Source organism: Mus pahari, chromosome 7 (assembly GCF_900095145.1).
Source record: "Mus pahari chromosome 7, PAHARI_EIJ_v1.1, whole genome shotgun sequence".
In the NCBI taxonomy this organism is placed as follows: domain Eukaryota; kingdom Metazoa; phylum Chordata; class Mammalia; order Rodentia; family Muridae; genus Mus; species Mus pahari.
Window position 1 is genome coordinate 69,089,515 of NC_034596.1, and position 23,897 is coordinate 69,113,411.

Genomic DNA, 23,897 nt, shown 5'->3' on the forward strand with positions numbered 1-23,897 from the left:
TTTGTTTTCTGTAAAGGGCAGACATTTTTGGCTTTGTGGACCATCTCATCTTTGTCATCACTGTAGTCCCCTGTTACCTAATGATGGGCTACATCCTGAGAAATACCTTGTTCTGCATTTTTGTCGTAGAAGGTCATAAAAGGCAGTTTCACAGAGCTAGGTGGTGAGGTTGCTCACTGAGCCTGTCCTGATGCTCTCAGGAGACCTGAGAACGGGTGAGCCGTGCGGCAACTGTAACATGGCAGGCTGCCGCACAGTGACGTGGTTTTGGGTAAGTATGACGATATTTTCAAATAATGACAAGCATACTTATAGAGACTCACAAGCCAGTACTCATGGTCTGTTATCAAGCGTTATGTGTAGGATGTAATTGCACATGCATGTATCCCTGACAGCACAGTGGGGTTGTTTACCCCAGCCTCACCACAGACCTATAATTCCACATGCAGAGACATCACCATCCCTTAGATATAACTGACTGATAGGGACTCTTAGCTTCAACATTACCTGATAGGACCACTGCCATAGCAGTAGTCTGTCCCTGACTATATATGGTCCCTGACTGTAATGATGGCTCTGTTTAGATAATCTGAGACTTACAAAGGCATGACTGTGTTTTAATAAAACTTTACTTACAAAAAAAATTGACGGTTTGATGAAATTGGCTCTGGGGTACTGACTTTTCGTCTGGGTCACTCAACCTAAGGCGACATCCCTTTGGCCTTTTTATCTCTTTGTTCTCATCAGATGGTCTTCATTAATTACATTATTCCAAAATTATCCATATTTCTAGACTGTAGCTTGCTGTTCCCTAGTTTAGTAGACAACCTGCCCCTCTGCCCAGTGGTCTCTATCCTTTTACCCGGTGCTGAGCCCCAGGTTTCTCCTTGGCCTTCATCGTGGGCTAGGTCACCTGGATGCAGCTATTTCCGATTCTTCTCTGTGAATGCTCTTCCAGCCTCCCACCCTACTGCCTGCTCTCGAGCTGGTTCTGTCTTCTCTCCACAGGCCGCCAACTCAGAGTGGTCCCACCTTCCACTCATGACTTGCCTTTGGGTATCAGTGTAGGTGCTATCTCTCAGGGAGAGCATTCTGGTGGCCCAGTACACTCGATTCTCCTGGTCTGAGCAGCACTTGTCATGTGGATGCCACCTGCCCAGTTATGATCTGTGTCCTGTCATCCCCTCCCCCTTCACCCGAGCTTCCAGAGTGGCTTAGGTTAGCCTAGTGGATACTCAGTCAACAGAGGCAATCAAATTCTTTCTTCTAGCCCTGTTCATTCCTGTGGAGCCCCTGGCTCAGTCAGTGGCTCAGTCAATTTGGGACTGAGAATTGGTCCTTGATCCCAGACATGCCATCCCCTTTACCTGGTACATCTGGCTGGATATTCTCCCTCCTGGATATTCTTTCTTCCTAAACTCCTATTCTGAGGCAGACTTCCTTCCTTCAGATTAGCACACTGGCAAAGTTCTTTAATGTCTACCCGTCACCACCATTTTCTGTCTACTTTCCATACCGACTTCTTTGTGTAAGGGTCTGACGTGTAAGGATGATGCTGTGGCTTTGTTGGTTGAAGCCTCCCAGTACCTCCTGTCACCCCAGGGTCAAGGCCGGCCTCTAGTATGTCACCAGGCCTCACTTGAACAGCCTGCATTTAACCATGTATCACCCTGACCGACCGCTGCACTGTTCCTGCCTGTTCCTCCCCAGCCACCTTGAAAACAGATGGCAGGATTTCTAGGCGTGGCCCCATCTCTTGTGGGGTTTTCATCTCGCCCTCTAGAAGATCAAAGGGAGTAAAGATGTCACAAAATAGCTATTGAGATAGAAGCTTGGGTTTGATGCTTGTAATGTGCCTTTGGATCGAGTCTTCCAAAGATAGTCCAGTGGGTGAGCCATTAACCAGACAGGCGTGTGAAGTACCTTGAAATGCTTAGAGTTTTCTCTGTATGGTTTGTACTTAGTGCTTGCTTTGATTCTGCTGGACCTTCACCTCCTTCCTCCATTACAAATGGGTAATGAGAATCAACAGTATAGAATAATTCTGGGGTTATTTATATCAATTTAAAATACCCAACTTCATCAGTTTAAACTGTTAGAGTGGGCCAGGGAACAAAAGAATAATTATTTCATTGTGACTAAGATACTTCTGTACTGCAAAGGTATCTAGATTCTTCCTAGTCTAATATTTCTTCTTTCCTGCAGCAAGTTCTGTAAAACAAAACAAAACAAAACAAAACGAAAGAGAGGTCCAGTCCTGAACCCATAAAGATGGTTAATAAAAAAGGGGCACACTGAGTCCCTGGAATAGGCAGAAGCATAGGTACAGTCCCCCTTCCATCAGGGCCACAGAGACACCCCTTTCCTCTTTCATCCCATTTGGGAGGACCTTACCCAGCAGAAAGGAGAAGCAATGGGCTCCTGCAGAAGTGCTCTTTGTAGGAGATCTGCAGTCTGGGGAGAGTGCATAAGGCAAGTGGGGCTCCCCTCTTCCTCCTCCTCAGCATCTGCTCTGGAGTGAGCTCTCAGAGTGGCTAACTGGAGCAGAGTATCAACCTGACGCTATTTCTGGATTCAGGCGAGGAGAGGGCATTCTTTAGAACTTGGTCCAGTCTTTGAGGCACTTTATCATAAGCAATGACTATCCAGGTACCATTAGTTAGTGGTAGGGGAGCCCGAGACAGCCCCACATGTGGCAAGCACACAACACATTCCTTCAGCAGAAAGTTTCAGAGAGAAAAGGGGCAGACGCTATGTGCCTGCACACTTCTGTTGTCTCCGTAGTGCTTGCACTCATATGCACCGAAAGCACATGGAGACCCACGGCTGAAAAGCTACCTGAAGTCAATGACCGTAAGAACTCTGACTGGTTTAAAATGAAAGAAAACACCACGGTACCTGAACTTCTCCCCACATCTCACAAATCCCAGCAGGGATCTACTGTCTTCCTGGCTGCTGCTCTCATCAGGAGCCACAGAACAGGGCTGTCAGGTTGACTCCTCTCCCACTGTCATTGGCATTGAGGAGGCAAGACCAGGGTGGGAAGAGGGTGACAAGCACCCTCAGGTGATGATGACATAAATCTTGCTAGGACTTCCAGGGAGCCGGTGAAGTGGCGACCTCATGTGCAGGCTGGTGTTGGGTTGAGCAGCAAACATGCAGACTGGTGGGGTCTGGTGCTAGAGTACCATGGAGAGAGGCTGGTAAGACAAAAGCAGAGGATCTTCCCAGAATAGAAATCTTAACTGAGCCTTCCATGCTTGTATGACCTTGGCTCGTTCAGAAACCCCACTGGGACTCCATCTTTCCATCTGTTTAATGGGCATGGTGGTGCTTAGCCTGCAGACAGTAAAGGTGAGAGATAATGGGGGGTAGTAGGGATTTAGTAGCACATTGGCAGAGGTCAAGAGGAAGTTGCCCTATTTTATTACAGAATGCAGGTGCCCATCTCCTTTCAGGTCCCTGATAGGATCCTGTAAGGACCTACACGGTCATCGTAAACTTAACAGCTTTGTCTTTGAAGAATGTTGAGATATACTGTATCACATTCCTTTGTCTTTAAGTGCAGACTCCGGAAAGCAGTAGAAAAGGGCCACCTAACTCGTAATTTAAGGTATGTGGACCCTTTTCTCATAGATGCTTCCCGTGCAGCCCACAGGCACCCTACACCTTTTGCTCAAATCAAAGCCTTTCCCTTTCAACAGGCCACATTCCTCTGCTTACTTCAGGCCGGGACGAATATTGTGGAGATGGCAGCTTCCTGCCTGTGATCAATTCTAATGCCTTTTGTGAAAGGAAATGATTATAGGTTATTATCAGTTAATTAAATGAGCATTTCCCTGGAGTCGTGTGCACAGGCTTTTATTAAGGCCTGCTTAGAATCACGGAACATTAGTGCTAGACGAAGGGTTCTGAGAAAACACCCCATTGGAGGTTGAGCCAGTGGTGAAAGTGACTCGTGTCACTTCTGCAAAGAGACGTCATTGAGACACAGATGTGGACGGGGATGCTGCTGAGTGTAATTACAAAGTTGTGGGCTGGGTACCCTAATGTATCTGAAGTACTATTACTGTTATTAGTGTGTGTGTGTGTGTGCGCGCGCACGAGTGTGCACGTGTGTGCATGTGTGTGGTGTCGCACATGCAGAGGTAAGAAAATAACTTGCAAAAGCTGATGCTCTTCTTCCACCTTGTGGATTCGGGCATCAAATTCCTATTGTTAGGCTTGGTCATGTGCCTTTACCCTCTAGGCCATCTGCCTGGCCCTGTTACTTTTTTTTTTTTTTTTTTAAACAAAGCTCTGTATTTTATCCTGCAATAAAGATTATCATTCCTATAATAGTGGAGTTCAAGTAGCCTTCCTTTTGATTTCATTATACCCAATCAATCAATATTTGTCGAGTAGATACTTGGTTCAAGGAATTTTGCTGAGCTTTTGGGAGAACAGAGCGTGTAATATGAACAATTTCAGCTTATCTTTGACTCGCTTACAAATAAACGAGACTTAGACAAGGATCAAGGTCGAGTAGAAGCCCCAGGCCGAGATCTTAAATATTAAATATTATGTAAGTGTCAGGAGCTCCCTGGACTGGACTTGACGATTCATTGCAAGTGCAGAGATACGGATGTATGAACACTTGGTAATTATTCAAGAGTATGCACAGGTGTATGAAAATTTCTTAATTATTCAAGAGTATGGACAGGTGTTAAGATAGTAGTTGAGACCAGATTTTAAGATCAGTGGGATCAGAGTAGATGTCAGGGTCTCTGTGGGAACCAGAGAACTGGTCTTTCCCCCTACTCCTGGCTGCTCCCTCCTCCACAGGTGTGCCTGGTGGGCCTTGCCACTTACAACCCTACTCTGGGAAATCCTGAGCATCCGGTAATGGCCCCACGCTTCGAGGCTTCTGGGAAGGTGTGAATGGATGGATGATTGGGTGATTCCCAAGTCTCACACAGCAGGAGCAAAGGTGTGGCTGTGTAAAGGGTGGAAGGGGTGGGTGTGACCTGAAGAGTAGGTTTGCAGGATGGAATTTGCAAGGTTTGGAAAGGTTAGTGAGAGGCAGCCCAAGGAGAGCCTGTGCACTCTTGAGAGTCTGTAGAGAAGGGTGTTTTATTCTGAAGGCCCCGGGAAGGTGGGTAGGGGGCGATGAAGTGGCACTTTGGAAAGGGTCCTTGCATAGGAGGTGTACACATTCTATACTTGCTTGGGTATGTAGGGGAGGTTGCTCACATCTGGGAGACAAAGTATCCCTGGGAATGGGATGTGTTAGTGCTGCAGAGGAAGACAGAGTCTCAGGGTGTGCTGAGCTATAGTGGCTCCAGGATATTTAGTTACAAAAATGGCAGATTCAGTGATTCTGTGCTTAACTGGAACTTATCATGGAATCAGAGCCATTAAGTTCTCGGAGATCTGGGTGTGGTAGTGCACGCCTTTAATTCTAGCACCAAGGGGCAGAGGCAGGTGGATCTATGAGTGTAAGGCCAGCCTTGTCTACAAAGTGAGTTCTAGGACAGTCAGGGCTACATAAGAAACTCTCCTCAGAGGTCTGAGAGATCAACTAACTCATAGTTAGTTGGCTTCAAGGTCTGACTGTGTCTGAGTTTTGAAAAGCACCAGCCCCCTGTCTCCCATTTTCCCCAGCTAGTACAGTCTGCAGAGTGGTGGTAGGTAGGGTCTTAGTGTCTGTGTGCTTAACACTTCTCCCTCTATCTCTGGTACAGAGATGTTAAACGGCTTGCCCAGAGACACAGCCTAGAGAAGATATATCTAGTTCTAGAGCCCAAGTCTCTTCTGGCATTGCTGCCAAACAGATTCAGAGGATAAGTTTGGGTGGGGAGGTGAGGTATTTAAGCAACGTGCATTCCTGTGGGTACAGCTTCATGAACTTCCTTCTTCATGATTCTTCAGATTACTATGGAGGTGCATAGTTGGACTCCTTGAGCTTCAGGACACTCTACCCAAGGTCTGTTACATACTAGGTACTAAGTCTACCTTCAGTGATTAAAAGTGCTCTATCTTAGGTAGAGAAAAGAAAAAGGTATGGCGGTTGAGAGTAGAAAGCACACAGATTGACACTTTGTGACAGGAAGATAAAGAAGGATCAGAGGCAAAGACTCTTTAGAGGGTGTTTTGGTTAGGGAAAGAATGAAGACATGTTACCTCCATCAAGTAAGAAACTTTTTAAGCTGATGTATATTGATGCTTGTTGTGATAATAATTAATGGGGGTTTCTACCCTCACATTAGATCATTTAGTTCCTGTATAAAAGATACAAACCTTTCTGTTTATAATAAGCCTCAATAGCACTAGAGCTGGGCAGATATCTACCCTCTATGCTATTTTGTCTACTTCCTTGTCAATAACCCCAAGATATAACTTGCTATGTTCCTCCTGGGCTACTCCTACTCCAGCTGGCCAGCCCTCATGGCCAGTTCTCATGATCCCTTACTCCATGGTGTGTTCCTCTCTCCACCTTCTCTCCCTCCTCCTCCTCCTCATGGTCCTGCCTCAGACCCCAAGCTCAGGAACTGAAGCCCCACCTACCTCTCTTATGTCCAGCTGTACACTGTAGGCATCTTTATTCAACCAACAGTTTTAAATTAAGGAACAAGGTTACATAGCATCACTTGGTGTAAATGAGGATTTCCTCATCCCTAGAAGCAATCAGACCCTGGGGACCAGTATTTAGCATTACAGTGCATAGCAACAGATGCTACTATTCCATTTGAAAGTGAAGACTCTGACTTGGTTCAGAGACTTAAGTCTCCAGACGGCTAGAGGAATATAAGAGGGGAAATGCTTCAGGATGATTTTCTGGGCAAAGGTTTTGTAGGAGATGACTCAAAATCACAGCCAACAAAAGTGGAAATTGACACACAGGGTCACAAACTGAAAAGCCAGTGAAATGCAAAGGAGACACAGCATGAAGAGGGTCCACAGACTAAGAGATGAGATAGAGAATTTATAAGAATCCCCAAGGTTTATTCTGAATCTAAAAAGGGCCCATGACTTGCATGCGTCTTTGCAAAGGAGGCTGTATGAATGGCCAGAATGCAAAGTGCTGCTTTAGAGGACACGCCAATCAAAGCTACAGTTTTGATAAACATCATCTCGATATAGTAAGAATGGTTATGATAAAAAAAAAATTCTGGTGAGATTGTGGAGAAAATGGAGATTCCTGTCATTATACATTTTCCTAATCTGAATGTTTTGTATGAATGGAATCATTTCAGATGTGTGATCTTTTATGATTAGTTTCCTGTTTTCGCGATCCACGCCACTACTGACAGCTCATGTCTGGCCTCTGTCAACGGACTTTTAGCTCTTTTTGCTGTTGTCTGAGGATGTGTTTTTAAAAAAGTTAAAAGTACCACATGCCTTCCACACTTCTAACCCTTTAATGTTTACATCCCCTTCCTTGATTATGGTTTAGATTCCTTGGTATAGCACACAGCCATGGATTCTATGCCTCCTTCCAGCTTTCAATCTTCGCCAGCCCACCGCACCAAACACATACAATTTCAACCATCCTTTAAAAATTCTAGCATGTTCTTTTTAACAAATGGTACCGTGGCACCTGAATCTGTAAAGTTGGTCTCCTTCATCAGAAGTTGTGTAAATACTAATTTACAATGAACCAAGAGCTAAATGTAAAAGACAAAATCATAAAACTCTTAGAAGAATTTCAGTAATGACCTGTGCAGAAAGATACAACCACATTGATATAATAATAGCATGACTGTTATAGGAGCAATCAATCGCCTTTTAAAAATTGGATTTAAGACCCTCTTCAAGAAATGGAACGCATACTTGACATTATCAATGAAGCCAATAATCCATGGCTAGATAAGTCATGGGCTTTAAGAGAAAACCTACCATTGTCACTCTGCTAAATGGACATAACCATAAAATGACTCCCAGTGAATCATTGATATACCAGTAGATCAATGCATCAATTAACCCTCACCAGAGAAGTTTATTCCTGCTGCAGATGGCCTGTCATAAAGTATTATTCATCAGTAGATCAGAGAATGAGAGATGGGAGGGGAAGGCTGGATGCAGGGTGAACTTCAGAAGGGAGACTTCATGGTGAGGGTTGTTGGTTTTTCCCATGGGCTGATGGATAAATGACGGCGTAAGGAATGGAAGAAAGTGGACCCTGAAATGCACATGTTCACAGAAAGGCATCCATAGGTTTTTTGGGGGAAAAAAAAAATCTGTGTTGTGACATAGGAACTAAATCTGACACTGCCTCTCATCTTCAGCCCACCCCTTGTTAGAGGTGCATTGTCATCTCACTTTCTATTTCATCCCAAAAGTTTAACATCTCAGGAAATCATGGGTCTGAATCTTCCAATGGAAATGAAAAGAGGATTGAAGAACAGAAAGATGGGTAGATAGGTGATAGATAAATAGATAGATAGATAGATAGATAGATAGATAGATAGATAGATAGATAGATAGATAAACAGGGAAACAGAGACAAAGAGAGACAGAAAGCATGAGTGACTGCATTCTAGGAGCTTGAGAAAGCTGGAGAAGAATGGGGAGGGCCATGAAAGAGTGATGTCCAGCAGCAGTGGTCCTGAGATGGAGTGGGGAAGGAAACTGACAAAAAGATAAAATACTTCAGAGAAATCAGCTGGGATGAACACACTTGTCTTTGGGTGATGGAAATGGACCAGTCCTTGGATTTGACTGGAGGCTGAGATGAATCTGAAGGAGCTATTTAAGTGATGGAGTGAAGCAGAAATCAGATTGTAGGAGGTAGCATGCACAAGGGATGTGTAAGTTGAATTTTTGGTTTATTCTGTCTTTATTATTATATGAGTCAGAGTGTTGTGAATGAGTGATAGAACATCCTGTTCAGTGTGGCTGAACAATGAAGGAGGAGTTTATGAGCTTGAATAATTGAAAGCACGAGGCTAGAGCATGACAGGGGTTACAGGTTGAAATGGTATCATAAAATCTTGGTCTCTCTTGTCTGTTCACTTTCGCATGTTAGTTTGCCTCATCCTAGTGTGAAGCTAAGCAGAAGTGAGACCTTGTCTCTTTCCTGCAGATCTAAGAATTCCTAGTTGGATCTGCTTAGAATTTATGCTCAGACTTGAGCTAGAAGTGACCAAGAGGAGAGATTTCCATCGGGCTGATAGCCAAGATACAGGGGCAGTGTCAGTTCTAGGCTGGTGTATTAGTTACGCGTTGCTGTGTTACATACTTGACACAAGCAACTTAAAGAAGGAAGGGGTTATTTTGGTTCACAGTTTGGGGACACAGTCCATGGTGGTGGGGAAGGCATGGCAGCCAGAACTTGAGGCAGCACGTTCCATTGTATCTGCAGTCATGAGGCAGGAACACTGGCTCTCAACTTCCTTTCTCCTCTTTCTTTGGTCCAGGACATCGGTCAACTTAATGGTATCACCCACATTTATGGTCCCACCTCAGTTAACCTAGTCTAGAAATTATTCCATAGGCTTGTTCTCTTTAGTGATTCTCAATTCTGACATTGCTAAGCATCACAGTCTGTCATTCCGGTTGTAGGGACTGTGCTTTGATGAGTTAATCCTAGGTCGCATGTGCAACCTGTAATTTTGGGTGGGGTCCCAGCCGAACTGTTTGGACCAAAGATCAAGAGCTGCTCTAGGTGTCGCAGTATGTCTCATGGTCTAGAGAGACAGTTTCCATTAAAACTGTGGCGGACAGAGCTGGAGTCAGTGAGTGGAAATTATTGATCTCAGTACATCTCTGCTCTGAGAGAAAGAGCTTCCTGTGGAGTAGCGTAATAAAGCAGGCCTGTTGTTGGTGTAGGCAGTCAGCTAGCAGTGGGGACATCAAAGCAAACACCAGGAATTAAGTGACAAGAGCCCATCTGTCTTTCCAGGTCTATGATCTCACATTTCTCTGTAACACAGTAAAGAAAGCATCTTTATCCTGAAGAAGAGGGGAAGGAAGAAATGTAGGAGACAGAGAGGTCAAGGACACCACAAGAACACCCACAGAATCAACTCACCTGGGCTCATAGGGTCCCAGAGAGACTTGAACTGCCAGCCAGAGAGCCTTCATGGGACTGACCTAGGCCTCTCTGCACATACTTAACAGTTGTGTAGATTGGCCATTGTGGGACTCCTCACAACAGGAGCCGGGGCTGTCTCTGAACCTGTTGTCTGCTACTGGGTTGCCTCTTCTGGCCTCAGGAGGAGATAATGCACCTTGTCATTATCACTGCAACTTGATTTGCCAAGGCAGGTTGATACCCATGGGAGGCCTCCTCATTTCTGAAGAGAAAGAGAAGAGGGGTAGACAGGGGGATGGGGAGAGGAGGACTGGGAGGGGAGGAGGGAGAGGAAACTGTGGTTGAGATACAAAGTCAATAAGGAAATTAATTTAAAACTAATGCACCTTTACATTGAAATCTTACATGCATATCAAAATGCAAACCAAACCCTCATGAAGTCGGGGCTTGGGAGGATAGCTTAATCAGTTAAGTTCCTGAGTTTGGATCCTTAGCAACCCATAAAAGTTGGTGCATCTGTAGGGGGCAGACAGGTGGGTTCTTAGAGCTCACTGGCCAGGTATGAGCTCCATGTCTCAAATAATAAGGTAGAGAGCAGGAAGTCTCCCCATGTTGGTCTCTGACCTGCACATCTACGTGTATGCATGTGTGTCCATATGCACATGTATGTACACAAAGGAACATGTGTACACAAAGTTTTACAAAACAGTGTTCTTCTTTAACACTTGTATTTATATTTTCTGTCCTGTTTGATTTTTATTTAAAAAGTCCCTTGAAATATATCATCTATTTACTTGTTTTCCCATACCTGTGACGAAGTCTTGACTTACAGTTTGAAACCTCATACTTAGGTCCCCTGTCTTAGCACATCTGCTTCTCATAGACAAAGCTTGAAGATGGGGCTTGAATCTGGCCTCTCATGATGCCCATAATGCTGGAGAATAATGAGGAGGCAAGCCTGTTCAATATGTGCGAGCACCTGATTCTGGGTGGTGTGGTTTCCTGACATCTGTCAGAGAGCTCCTAGCCCATTGAGATGAGGCACCCATCTTTGTGGGCCCTCTGGGCATTGTTGGCAAAGGTTCACTTGCTGGTTGTGGGTGTAGGATGGCAGAGGTAGCCTGGCAGTCTGTCTGTCTGCAGGCCGTCAGCGGCTGTAGCAGCACTAACAGCAGTTTGTGCTGTGAGGTTGAGAGTGTGTGTGTGTTCTTTGTCAGGCCTCTTTGCTGAAGGTGAGGGAGTGGCTTTTAAAAATAACATCTTTTTGACTTGAAACAAGTCAAGGCAGAGAGAGAGAAGACAATTAGACACTGACATCCTGTTTAGTCATCTCTCCAGAGAGACTATTTTCAGAACCACTCAATACAGGTTCACAAGTGCCGTCAAGGTAGGTAACATGACATTGTAAGTTAGCGTTCATCACGAGACACCAGCAGGTTAATCTGAGCATGGGAGTGATATATGGGGTGGAATTCTTACTGGACACAGATTCTGTGCAGAGAAAGGCAGAGTTTAAGAACTGGCTGCCACAATAAAGAGGTAAAGACTTCAGAGGGTACAAAACCACATTTCACTGTGAAAGGTCTCTGATTGGAGCGTGATGTAAGAATAGAATATATATGGTAGTGAATTAAGAGAAAGACCAGGCTACCTTGAGGGGTCTGTGTTTACTTGTAGGTACAGTAAAAGCAATGGGTAGCACTGTTAAGTTCTCTGATGGCAGCCAGGCCAGAAATGCCTCATGCTGTTTCCCCCCAAGTCTCAGAGAACAGGGAGGCTCTGGGAGTGGAGGACCGGGGCCACTCCAGAGCCACCTTCAGTAGAGTCAGGCAGTCCTTCAGTGCAGGGGTCCTCTGTTGTAGCATGTGATTTGCAGCTTATTTAAAGTGCTATTCTGCCCCCCCCCCCCAGGTCATACTTAGCTATACTTAGTCTATACTTAGCCGGGCTTACTGTAGGTGAAAGGTCAGAGGCAGGAGTGGAGCCGTGAGCTGAATCTGAAAGATCTATTTGAGGGCATTTATAAATGCATGCATTTAAATCCACAAGCATCTCATGTTGCAGGATTTTGAAATGTGGGTGGACAGAGAGTTCAGCCTCCTGTGGGATGAGGTTAGAATGTGCCAGCTCAGGTATCAGGGTGTGCTGCAGTTCCATTCTGGGTACCCTACCGTGTGAGGCTGTTTAGAGTACATGTCTGGATGCCTCAGCTGGTAGCTAACTTCAATGACTGTTGAGCAGTCAAGAGTAACGAATCCTTGTCATGGACTAGATGGGTATCAAAAGACGGAGACTCTTTGTACAATTGACTCCATGAAACTAGGCCTTCGAAGTTGAATGGGCCAATGTGTTGACATTGCCCTTCCAGCCCACTTACTTGCCATGTGGTTTAGTTACATGAGGCTCCCACTAGAGTTGCACATAAGATATGGTGCAAAGCACGAAGCAAATATGTGCCTGCTTTTGCCACACATCAAGTGAGGTAAAGGAGGGGAGAGAAGGCAATTCAAGAGGAAGGGCGCTCTGAGTCCGTGGTTTCCAAGCTTGACCATTTGTTCCTCAAGATTTCGCTTATTTGTCTCTACTGTGCAGTGAAACACGTTTGGACATGTGTGGCTGTGATTTATGCATTTAGACTGCCTTGTAAAGAATTATTCAAGAGCCACAAAAAGTAATTCAATATTAAAATATAATGTGCTTTTCTCTCTCTCTCTTTCTAGGTGGATCTGGAGCCTGAGGGAAAAGTGTTTGTGGTAATAACCCTAACAGGGAGTTTCACTGAAGGTAAGAGCGAGTTGTGAGTGGTTTCTGGTGTGTGTGTGTAGTTTCGGCACATGATTAAGAGGAATGTCTATCGATGGAAATTATAACAGGAGCATTTCCTGAAAGAGGCTTTAAAACCACAGGGTAACTTGAGCCAAGTGAGCTCTGTGGCCCGGCAAGCTACTGGTTCAGATCAACAAGTTAGCGTCTATCGTGGATCGGTTAATCTTGTTATCATATCCACTGTGGTTCGGTTCTGACCCATTGTCATCCTAGCTGAACTGCTGGATTGTTTTCTTTCTTTTGAGTCACACTTGTTGTATTGTACTCTAGAGTCTTGTGCCAGGCTTTAAGTTTGCCACCAAAAGAAATTTTGCGATTCGTGTTCTCTTTTTCATAGTCTCCACTTTATTCTTATCCTTTAACCAATTCTGTGCTTTAGTGTTCGGCAGACAGCTACTAAACTGTCCCCCACAAACCAAAAGTCATTTTAAAAAAAAAAATCGAGGCAAAAAATTACACGTGGTGAAACGAAAGATCAAATGTGAATAATTTGAATTTCAGCAAATAACCCAATAACTCAGCTCTGCAGTCCGGCTCTTCAGAAGGTTCTCTGTGCTTCCTATTGGTAACTCCTGTGGCCCGAGGCAATAAGTATAATACATTCTCATTCCCACGAAGTATTTCTGCCCATTCTAGAAGTTTGTGTAACTGGAATTGTATAGTGTGTTCTTTTTTGGGGTCTAGTGTCTTTTTCTTAGCATCATTTCTGATGGATTCATTTACCATTGTATATATCAGTATTTCATCTTTATTGTCAATAGTATTCCATGTGGTAAGTCTAGTGCCCATTTGATTTGGACATGTGGGATTTCCCTGTCATTATCTGTTATGAACGGAGCTTCAGTAAACATCTTTGTACAAGCTTTGTGAATGCACATGTTCATAGCTTTTTGGTGGATGGATAGGAGTGGACTTGCGAGGTGTTAGACTGGCCATGCATCTGCCCACTTTAATTTCTTTATGTATTTTGTCTTGTTTTCTAAAGATTGTGAGTTGTTTATGCTTTTTCTTTGATGATTAAGCCCAGGGCCTTGTGCTTACTTGACAGTGTGCTCTGCCATGGAGAGAACCCCAAGCCCCCAAGTTAGATGGAATTGCCTTTAATACTACTTAAGGGAGTTCTTATGCCTTCCGAATGGAGGGCCTTTGTGAAATTGCAAACGACAACTGTTTGTCTCAGTCTCCTCTCTGCTTTCCCCCCTTTCCTTCCTCCTGGGAACTGAAATGACGTTGGGGTCTTGTGTGTGCCCTGCAAGTGTTCTACCCCCAGCTCTCGCAAAGCCCCTTCTCCATCTTCTCTTTGTGAGATGGGATCTTACTGAGTGTCCAGGTAAACCTTTAAACTTACCTTTCTTTCTGCCTCAGCCTGCTGAACTCTTAATTTAGCCCTTTTTTTTTTTCTTAATTTAGGAGATTTTATTTACAATAAAGCCCAGTGTGTCAGCATCACCTTTCATACTTTGAGCATTTTGTGTCTTCTTTATGAGGTCTATCATGGTGGGTCACAGAGAATTTTGTTTTGTTGTTTTGTTTTGTTTTGTTTGTTTGTTTTTAATGTTGCAGCTTTATGTTGAAGCCAGTGTGTCACTTTAACGTCTGTGATATAGTAGGAATTCAGAATATATTCACAGACACAAACCTTGATATTGTAGGAGCATTTGTAGTAAAAGCTCCCCCATTGCCATTGGCCCACCACAGAACTTTTGCTGGGAATCGGTTGATCCCGTGAGTGGGCCCATCTCTGCTATCTAGTCTGGATGTTGATGCTTGGGCATGTTTGGCTAGTGCCATATGCCATGCCCACTGTCCGTCTGCAGTAAGACGTAAGCTTAAGTCGTGTGGGGTCACTACCCTTGCTGGTGCTGCTCCCTTAGAAGTTAAGGCTATGTTAGCTGTTCTCAGTATTTTGAATTTTGATTTCCGTTTTAGCATTGGCTTATCATTTCCACACAGGAGCCTTCTGGATTTTAAATTGAATTTGGGATGATGGCTGTCTAGATCAGTTCGAGCAGAATTGGCAGCTTATTCATAAGTGTCTTCCACATGGCACATCGCTCCACACAATGGCTTTGAATAATTAGTATTATTGGTATTGTATAATTTTCAGTATAGAGCTTGCTTGTGCTTTAAATTTTTTTTTTTATTACTAACTACTTTAAGGTTTGCAATGTTGGAAATGGAATTTCGAGAATTTCATTTTTAAATTTGTGTATGGAAATTGTGTTTTGTAAGTTAGCTTTATATGCCATGGCCTAATTACTAAATTCACTACTGTTTCCAATAAATGTGCTTGCATATGCTTGTATAGTAACCATATCGTCTGTGAACAGAGACAATTTCATACACTTACGCCCTTTTAAATGCCCTCATTGTATCCCGAGGCCACTGTGACCTAAATCATGGTCTCATACCTACCCTTTCTAAGGAGGAAGACCTTGCCATTCTCCTGTCTCAGCCTGTAGAGTAGCTGGAGTTACAGGCATGCACCATCATTATCATATTTTTCTTTTCTTAACCTGGCAAATCTTTAAGCACTGGGGTCTTTAGCTGCAGATATTTGACTGGTTGACTTTATCAGATGAAGCCATTTTTAGTTCTGGCATCTCTCAGCTCTTAAAAAAAATGGTAGGAGAGGCTGTTACATTCTGGCAAGTGCTATTTCTTACTGAGAGTATCCATACAAGTCTTCTTGTATTCCTCTTTATCTTTCTAGCAAGTATTTACATCACTAGCTCATCCCCCTAAAGCCATGGAACCTTTCAAGAATGGGACTGTTTCGCTTTGTTCAGGACAAATTCCACAGTCCTGGGGCACAATACGTACTCAACAAGCACAGGCAATCTGGTGATTCATCGAAAATCCTGAGGATTTTAAGTCTCTTTAACTTTTTAGTATTTTAGCTCCACATTGTCAGGACATCTTGGGTCTCCCTTGCGCAAGTACAGCTCAGGAGATTTTAAAGCATGTATTCTGTTTGCATATTCAGCATTGATGTCTTGCAAATTGTTATAATTCCTTTGAGAATTAGTGTTCTCCCTTCTTCTCTGTCAACTAGCCTTACTCATATAGGAAATGGTTTCATTATAGTGTAGTGTTAAGGTATACACTATGTTGTCTCTGTCCATTCAGTGATGCCTTTTGTGAAGTACTGAACTTAGCAGAAAATCTGGTCTCCTCAGACATACAAAAACTGCCCAGGATAGAGTTTGAAGGTTTTCTGCTCTCCCTCCGAGCAGAAATCTTTCTTTTGCTTGTTATCTTGGACATGGAGAATCCGGGGACAGATGAATTTACTCTTTGCTCAGTGGAATAAAGTTAATGTGGTATTATATGTACTGGCCGTGGTACAGGGAAACCCAGAAGTTGGGAAAGGAGCCAGAAGAGGAGAGGGTGAGGTTCTTGCCTTCTCGCACTGCTGCAGGGACCAGGGACGTACAGTCCTGGGTGCTATGACAGATCTGACTGTGCTGCAGACATTGTGGGAGCACTAGCTCTCTTGGACTCGGGGTTTCTAAGATGTATCTTCCTTAATTGTGCTGATGGGGGAAAACACCTGGACCTTGTCTTGGTATTTATTTCTCAGCTTTAGTGGTTAGAAGGGAGAAATGACAGATTATTTGGGGTGACTTCTACTAGGTCATAGCAACTGTATTCTGTTTGGAGCTGGCCCTTTGTGACAGGCCAAGTTCACCTTTGACAATGATATCTCCCTCTAAGCCAGTCCGTCTTTCTGACTCCAGTAAGAATCCAGCTAGCTGCTGCTGAGGAAGACAGTGAGTTCATGGACTAAGGACACTGTGCCAACAGTGCTTGCGGTCTCAGCGCTCCACCCTAGGTGCTTTTGTATATTTTAAAAGATGCTATATGATCTATTTTGCACACAAGAACTAGACTTTAATGTTGGGATGTTGGGGGCAGAGACATCTATCTATGTGTGGGACTTATTTTAGGAACCTTTAGAGCTGTGGTGTCTCTATGGGAGCGTTGTCTTTTCAGTTGGTATTATAGACTGGGACTCAGCTTCAGCTCACATGTGGCTTTAGTCTGAATGCTGTTCTCTTGTCAGTACAGAGGATGGAATTCATATTCTCCCTCTTTCCAACCCTTCCTCTCTTCCTCTAATCTTCTTCTCTCCCCTGCCCCTACCTCTGCCCCTCTCCCAGCCGAGGCACCAGCCACAGCTGTGGCAAGAGCCTGACTGGCCTCTTAGAGAATGTTCCTGGCTTGGGCTTGCCCCCAGCCACTCCCTCCCCCCTCACATTACCACAGGGGTTGCTTGACACACGTAGTGTGGAGGAGCTGAAGCTGCAGGCATGCTGATGGAGGATATAAGAAGAGACTTGGGACTGGACAGTGCCATTCATAGCTGTTAAACAGCACCGTCTTTTAGTCTTCAAAGGGTGCCAAGTTAGTAAATTGCAGAGTACACATTACTTCTAGAATTGGAGTTGATGATGAGGGACCACGAAAGACTCTTTTTTTTTTTTTTTTTTTTTTTTTTTTTTTTTTCGAGACAGGGTTTCTCTGTATAGCCCTGGCTGTCCTGGAACTCACTTTGTAGAAATCCGCCTGCCTCTGCCTCCCGAGTGCTGGGATTAAAGGCGTACGCCACCACGCCCGGCTCTCCACGAAAGATTCTGCTTGTGTGCGTGCAACATAATATGCATGCATGTGTGGGTGTGTGCACAGGCATGGGGAGGCCAGAGGTCAATGTAGGATGTCTTTTTCAAACACTCTCCACCTTATTTTTGTGAGACAGTCTCTTATTGAAGCTGGAGCTCACTTACTCGGCTAGACTGGCTGGCCAGCAAGTCCAAGGACCCTTCTATCTGCTTCTCCAGATTAGGGATTCCCAGCATGCACCACTGTGTCAGGTTTTTTGTTTGTTTTTTTTTTTTAAACCTAAAAACAAACAAAAACTGAAAACATTGGGACATGCAGTTCTTTCTGCTTGTGCATCAAGCACATTGCCAACGAAGCCACCTTCTCAGCCCCTGGGGGGAACTTAAGCAGAGAGAAGTGTGATCTGACTTGATGTCAGTCGGTTTTAAGGCTTGGGAGGAGAGTATTAGATCGTAAGAGCTCAGAGGGTGGAGAGCCATTAGGAGACTATAAGGGAAAACTGCTGGGCTTGAGCAAAGGCGGAATCTGAAGAACCAGACAAGAATGGTAGCCTTGACAGATATATGGAAGCACAATCAATAGTACTTGGCGATCCACTCGGTACCAGGGGCAAAGGAAGACTCTCAAAAGTTGCTCGGATGGTATTGTGGGCTTATGGCTAGGATCAAAACACTGCATGGGCGATAATGACTTTAGGCTCAGGCAGGAGCATTTGAGCTATTTGTGAGAAGTCTGGGAAGAGATGTCCAAGTTGACCCTGAAATGAAAGTTTGGACTCTGGCCAAATGTTCCTTCTGGGATCAAGTTCTAAGTGCCAGGTAGAACTCAGAAACATGACTGGAGGGACCAGTGAGAAGTGGTAGAGAAACAGACCTGACCATTGTTGTAGCTTTGTGGGACTACAACCAACTACTACCAACTACAGCTACTACCAACACTTAATGTTTAGCTTAGAGTGTGTCAAATGAACTCAAACTCCCTTGTAGATTTACTTATTGAGCACTTGTCTTACTAACATACTCATTACTGAAATAACAATATTGGAATGCTTACTGTATGTTTGGGAGCTTCCCTAAGGGCATCTATCATACTCCAGGCTGGCATGAGAATGTTTGATAGTGAAGACTGAACAAAGAATGAATGCTGCATAAAAAACTTTATAAAGCAGTGTTTGCATTGAGGGGTAAAAGTGATCTCTTCATTAAGATAGATTTAGAAAAACTCTAGAAACTGTTGTTTTGTGGAAGTCATTAGCCCAGGCCTGGGACAGAAACAGCTCACGATTGAGAAAGGTCAGGAGCAGAACCCCTTAGTGCTGAGGCAGGGGCATGACTGGCCCGTGGTTATTTTGAAAAGACTGTTTTATGTCATTCTGATCCTCTTTGGCCAAGTATTCCTGGGACCTATGCCTAATCCAGTTGGGATCTATGACAGTGGTGAAGCAGACCTGGATCTTAATAGACTTAGACACTGGCATTGTGGCTACCTTAGTGGTTATCATTCTGTTGGGCTGGGTCTCACTTAGAGACAAGGGGAAAAAATGTTGAAGGGACAGAAAGGTATCAAATTAAAAGCATAATCACTTGATTTGGAAGGGAACCAACAGAAATAAAGTATGATATCCCTTCACTTGAGAACAAGTCAAGCAGATGTTGCTGTATTATAATGTTATTGGAAAATACAGAGTGATGTCACAGGATTTGGAGAGAATGTGGATTTGTCTGGACTCAGGGTTCCTCAGGCTGAGGTGTTTGGCCCATAGTGTGAGCATTTCACTCAGCGTGCCTCCTGACAGAAGCCTAGTGAGGAGGGAGGGAGGCTTGTCTGTGTCTAACCGGGCTTCCAGAGTCAACCATGGGGATCAGAGGATGGGAGAATATCTCCAATGCCACCAGGTAATGCCATCAGCAGAATCCATAGTGGGGACATTTTACAGGAAGAGAGGTTTGGATCCTTTGACCAATTTGAAAGAAAAGAAGAGCCAAGAAAATAGAAAAGGGACATTTTAACCAGGTATAATGTATGGATCATTCTTATAGGTGGTGATTATATGGAATTGTTAACATGATTTAGGTGTAATTGTGGCACGGTGGCTGTTTAAGATAAAGTGAGCATCAATTTACCAACAAAATGACATAACATCTGTGCTTTATGGATAGGATAAACCATGAATTGGTTGGCCGGATGATTGATTGTGTGTGTGTGTGTGTGTGTGTGTGTGTGTGTATACACCCATAGAGTTTAGAAGTCAGTGTTGAGTGTCTTCCTTTATTGCTTTATTTTTTGAGTTAGAGTCTCACCAAACCTAGAGCTCATCAATTCAGTGAGACTATACCTATGCAGTGAACACCAGTGTTCTTGTTTCTACCTTTTCCTGATGATTTCTGTGTGCACCACCACACCTGACTTTGTAGGCTGGAGCCTGAGATCTGAACTCAGGGCTTCATCGTGACCTATGAGCACTTTATCAACAGAGCCAACTCCCCAGTCCCCATGAATTGACTATTGAATTTACATAATAATTATATGTTGGACATGGGTTTCTTAGGCTGCCTTGTCTGATTTTGTATGTTCTTGGCATTGTCTTTAATAAGAAAGCTAGAAGGAAAATGAAAGGAAGAAAAAAAGAAAAGGAAGTATTTATCTTTTAAACAAAAAGCCAGAATCTGGATTGCTTTTATAACACCAAAATCATGCTGTAATTCTGAATACATGTACTGTTCTTGCTTTAAAAATTGAAGCTAGGGAATGGAATTTTGGGGGAGGCTATTTCTTCTTAATTCTCGATTTTTATGTATTCTAAAGAGGTATATTAAAATTTTAAATGTCTAAAGGACTCAAGAAAGATTTTTAATATGCCCACGTAAGTTGTGAGTCAAAAGCTGCAGGTAGGACGGAGTGAGGGAGATAATTCCTTTCTATGCCAGGAAGCTCTCCTGCATCATGCGTGACGGGTGGGTCGACTCCTAACGGTTACATAACATTCTGTGGTTGTGAAGCTCCTTGTTAAGAGAGTTTTCTGAGCTAATCAAGTCCATCAAAATAATTAATAATAATAATAATAGAAGCTCCTTATAAAGACAGAATGCCTCCAGAAGACAACAAACACACACACACAACCCTTGTTGGCTGTGAGTTTGAAGTTTGGAGGTATTATCTCGTGTCGTGCGTCTCTTCGAACTGTTTCTCCGGGGCAGTGCAGAGAAGACCCTGGATGTGAGGAACCTCTGTCGCAGGCAGCAAGCTAGCGTGCAGGGTAAGGGTTTGACTTCTTTCTTTCTGCACTTGTGCCTCAGTTTTTCCCTCTTGCTTCCTGTCTCAGACCACGGCTGCACGATTGTGAAGCTCAGCTCAGACGCTGTGGCCACGTGGACGGAGAAGCAGCCGAAAAGGGAGGCTGTTGCAAAACTGCAGCCCACAGTTTCACACCCTGGCTGATGCTTCTCGCACCTGCCATTTTAAAAAGAAAAGCAGTTACCTCTGCTGACAGTTGTTTCTTTGTCACCTTTGAAGCCCTGTGAGAACGTCTTGGCTTAGGTTTTTTTTTTTTTTTTTTTAAATCAGTTTTAAAATGTATTCATCTTGTGTATTGCATAAGTCTTAGGAATGAGTGAATACTTTAGAATTCTTGCAAGCCTGAGCAATCCTTGTGATTGACATTGGAAATGGCTGGCAAGTGGAGAACAGGGTAGAGGAAGCAGGGAAGAGGAACTAGGAAAGGAAGAGATGATACTTGCGTCTCTTGGCATCTAGCATATTTTGTGGATCATCTTCGGAGGACCGGGAAGTGGCACACTCACGTTAGAGCGCAGCTCTGCCTCATTCCGTCTGCTGTCAGGATGGCCTCTTATTCCTGGAGTCCCTGCCATCCTGTACATTAGCCCATTTGCTTCCAACAAAACTTGTGTGGCCGGTGTGGTTCTCAGTGTGCAAAAGGTGAGGCAGTCTAGGGACAGTGATTTCCTCTGACCCAATGTAAGATAAATGTCAGAGCTGAACTCCAATCAGAACAAGTCCAAGATCTTTTCAGAATATCCATCTGTCCAGAGCAGGGAAGCCTAGCTTGAGGGGTTCCATCTAATGGGCCATCTTGCTGCTTTGTAATAGGGTAGTGTTGTCATACAAAGGAGGGGGGCTTACTTTGATAACAGCCTTGATAATGACAGTTGATTGAAAGACAGAGCCCCCATCACCTTATCTTTGAGTTCCACATGCCAACACTTGCATCAAGGGTTACATTTTCCACATATGAGCTTCAGGGAGCACATCAACACCCCAGCACAGCGTGCCATAGTGTTCTTTCTTTACCCTGAGGAGAACTGGCTTTGGTGGTGGCCTAGGGCCACCTTCTGCAGAGTCTCCTATCTTCTGATACTTTCCTTTTGCAAGGTTTCCTCTGGGCTCCTCCTTTGGTGTGAAGATCAACGTTCCCTTGGGGGCCTAATGAACACACCATTTTGTGCATGGAACAGCTTTTCTACCTTGGAAGAGTGACAGGCAAACCGTAGTAATGGAACTTGGCAATTTGTGAGATATTTCCCTAAAAAAAATAAATAAATAAAAAGAAGAGTGGATTGAGTCAGTTACTTCAAAGAGACTATTGCAGATGTTTGGTGCCAGCCATCAAAACAAAACCTTTACACCACAATTAGGCTTTTGGAAAATTTATCTCTGCCATTTTTTCGTGAATGTGCTGTTTATATTAATTCAAAGTCATGAATTTTAAAATTGCGTAATGAAGTATATCAACTTTTGGAAGAGCTACAGGACTCAGTAAGCACATATTTTCAAAATGACCAGTACAAGATATTCCAATACCATAATCATGCGGACATTGTTAGACTGACCAGTGAGTTTTTGTGTAAAAGTATCCAAGGCTTTATCTCCCACATTGGAGCTAAGCTTCAAGACACAACCATTTGTTGAGTTTTGATGGATCAAAGAAGAATAACTTAATTGGTGGAAGGGCTATTAAATGCTTCCTCTTTAAGCTCCTTTCTGTGCGAGGCTGGATTTTGTTTACTCTTTAACTAGAAAACTGCTGTCGTGGATAAAGTTCAGAAACAGAGGGAAGAGCGAAGCTGCTACTTTCAAGTGAGGCATCATTTAAGTTTTTAAATTATAAAACAGTGTGATCATTTAACTTGTGTTTCATTTTGCAGTCCATAGTTGCCTTTTGAAATGCTGTGCTACTGTGGAATGGATTCTTCATTACACTCTTAAGTCAAGGAAGAAATGTTTACACTTTGACATTTCAATCCCTAATGTGGTAGTAAAATCTATGTAACCCACAACTCTCAGAGCACCAGTAGCTTTAAAGTGTAGAAACGAGTCCTCAAACGGAAAGGAGAAAAACTTTTATAATTTCTAGGTTATTGTCCAAAAACTCACCATTTAGTGGGAGGAGACACTGACAGATGTTCATTTAGGCTCAATTGAGGACTATTAAAGTTTTAGATGCTGTAAGCAACAGAGCCAATTTAGTCATGTCTGTTTGTTTCTTTGTTTGTCTGGGGTTTGTTTGTTTTCAGTGTCCTTGGGTGGGCTTGAATTTGTCATGTTTTAAAAACTATAACATTTTGTTATTGTTATTACTACAAGGTACATATTTTCAACCAGTTGTTACTTACAAGCCTGCTCTCAGAAAAATGAGCTCAGGAAGTAATGATACAAAAGTGATGCCAAGCTTCAGGTGGTCGGTCACAGGTAGAGAGCTGACTGTTTAGCTTGGGCTGATGGAGACAGCCTGGTTACTTCTGAGCAGATGGTCAGGGCTGTGAGCGTTACAGGCTGCCCTGAGAAATGGCGGAGGGATCAGGAACCTTGCTCTGTGTGTACATGGGCCACCCACCTGCTAACTGCACACTGCTTTGGAAACAGAGCTCTTTCAAGAAAAAACGGTCCAGCTAGTTTCAGGAGGGTTTTCAGGCTAATCTTTCTATATTGAAATTACACTGATATCAGATTCTCCCAGTGGAAAAAAGAGTTGAGTAGAACAGAAGTTATTTAATTTTTTTGATAGAAAAAAATTATTTCTTCATCATTTTTTTTCTAATTATATTTCAGTGTTCTCTCCAGGAGTTCTTTGCTTTCTGTTCATTTTGTTCAAAGGAACGAGATGGAACGGAAGGCTCTTCATTTTTCTCTGCTGGTTGTGTGGATGCGATGTTCTCTTTCTGAGGTTTCCTAAGCAACACCTTGTGTCAAGTGGCAGGCAGAGGGCAGAAGGACACATTCCATGTCCCTCTCTCCCCTCCTCCTCTAATCCTGATCATCAGCATCATAACTTCATCATGGGTTCTGAGACTTGTGTTCTGGGTCTCAACTGAGTGCTGGATGACCCTAGCAGGACATTGGCGTAGTGGCCTAGGGTTGTAAAAGTCTCTCTCTCTCTCTCTCTCTCTCTCTCTCTCTCTCTCTCTCTCTCTCTCTC

The 23,897-nt window shown here is 43.7% G+C and overlaps 1 protein-coding gene across 1 annotated transcript in view; it reads left to right on the forward strand.

Moving 5' to 3' along the window:
- Prkch (protein kinase C eta) overlaps positions 1 to 23,897 on the forward strand; it is a 198,928-nt gene that overhangs the window by 52,435 nt on the left and 122,596 nt on the right. The window contains exon 2 of the mRNA XM_021201500.1: positions 12,736 to 12,799. Coding sequence (XP_021057159.1) covers positions 12,736 to 12,799 — 64 coding nt within the window. The remainder of the gene's footprint in view (positions 1 to 12,735; positions 12,800 to 23,897) is intronic.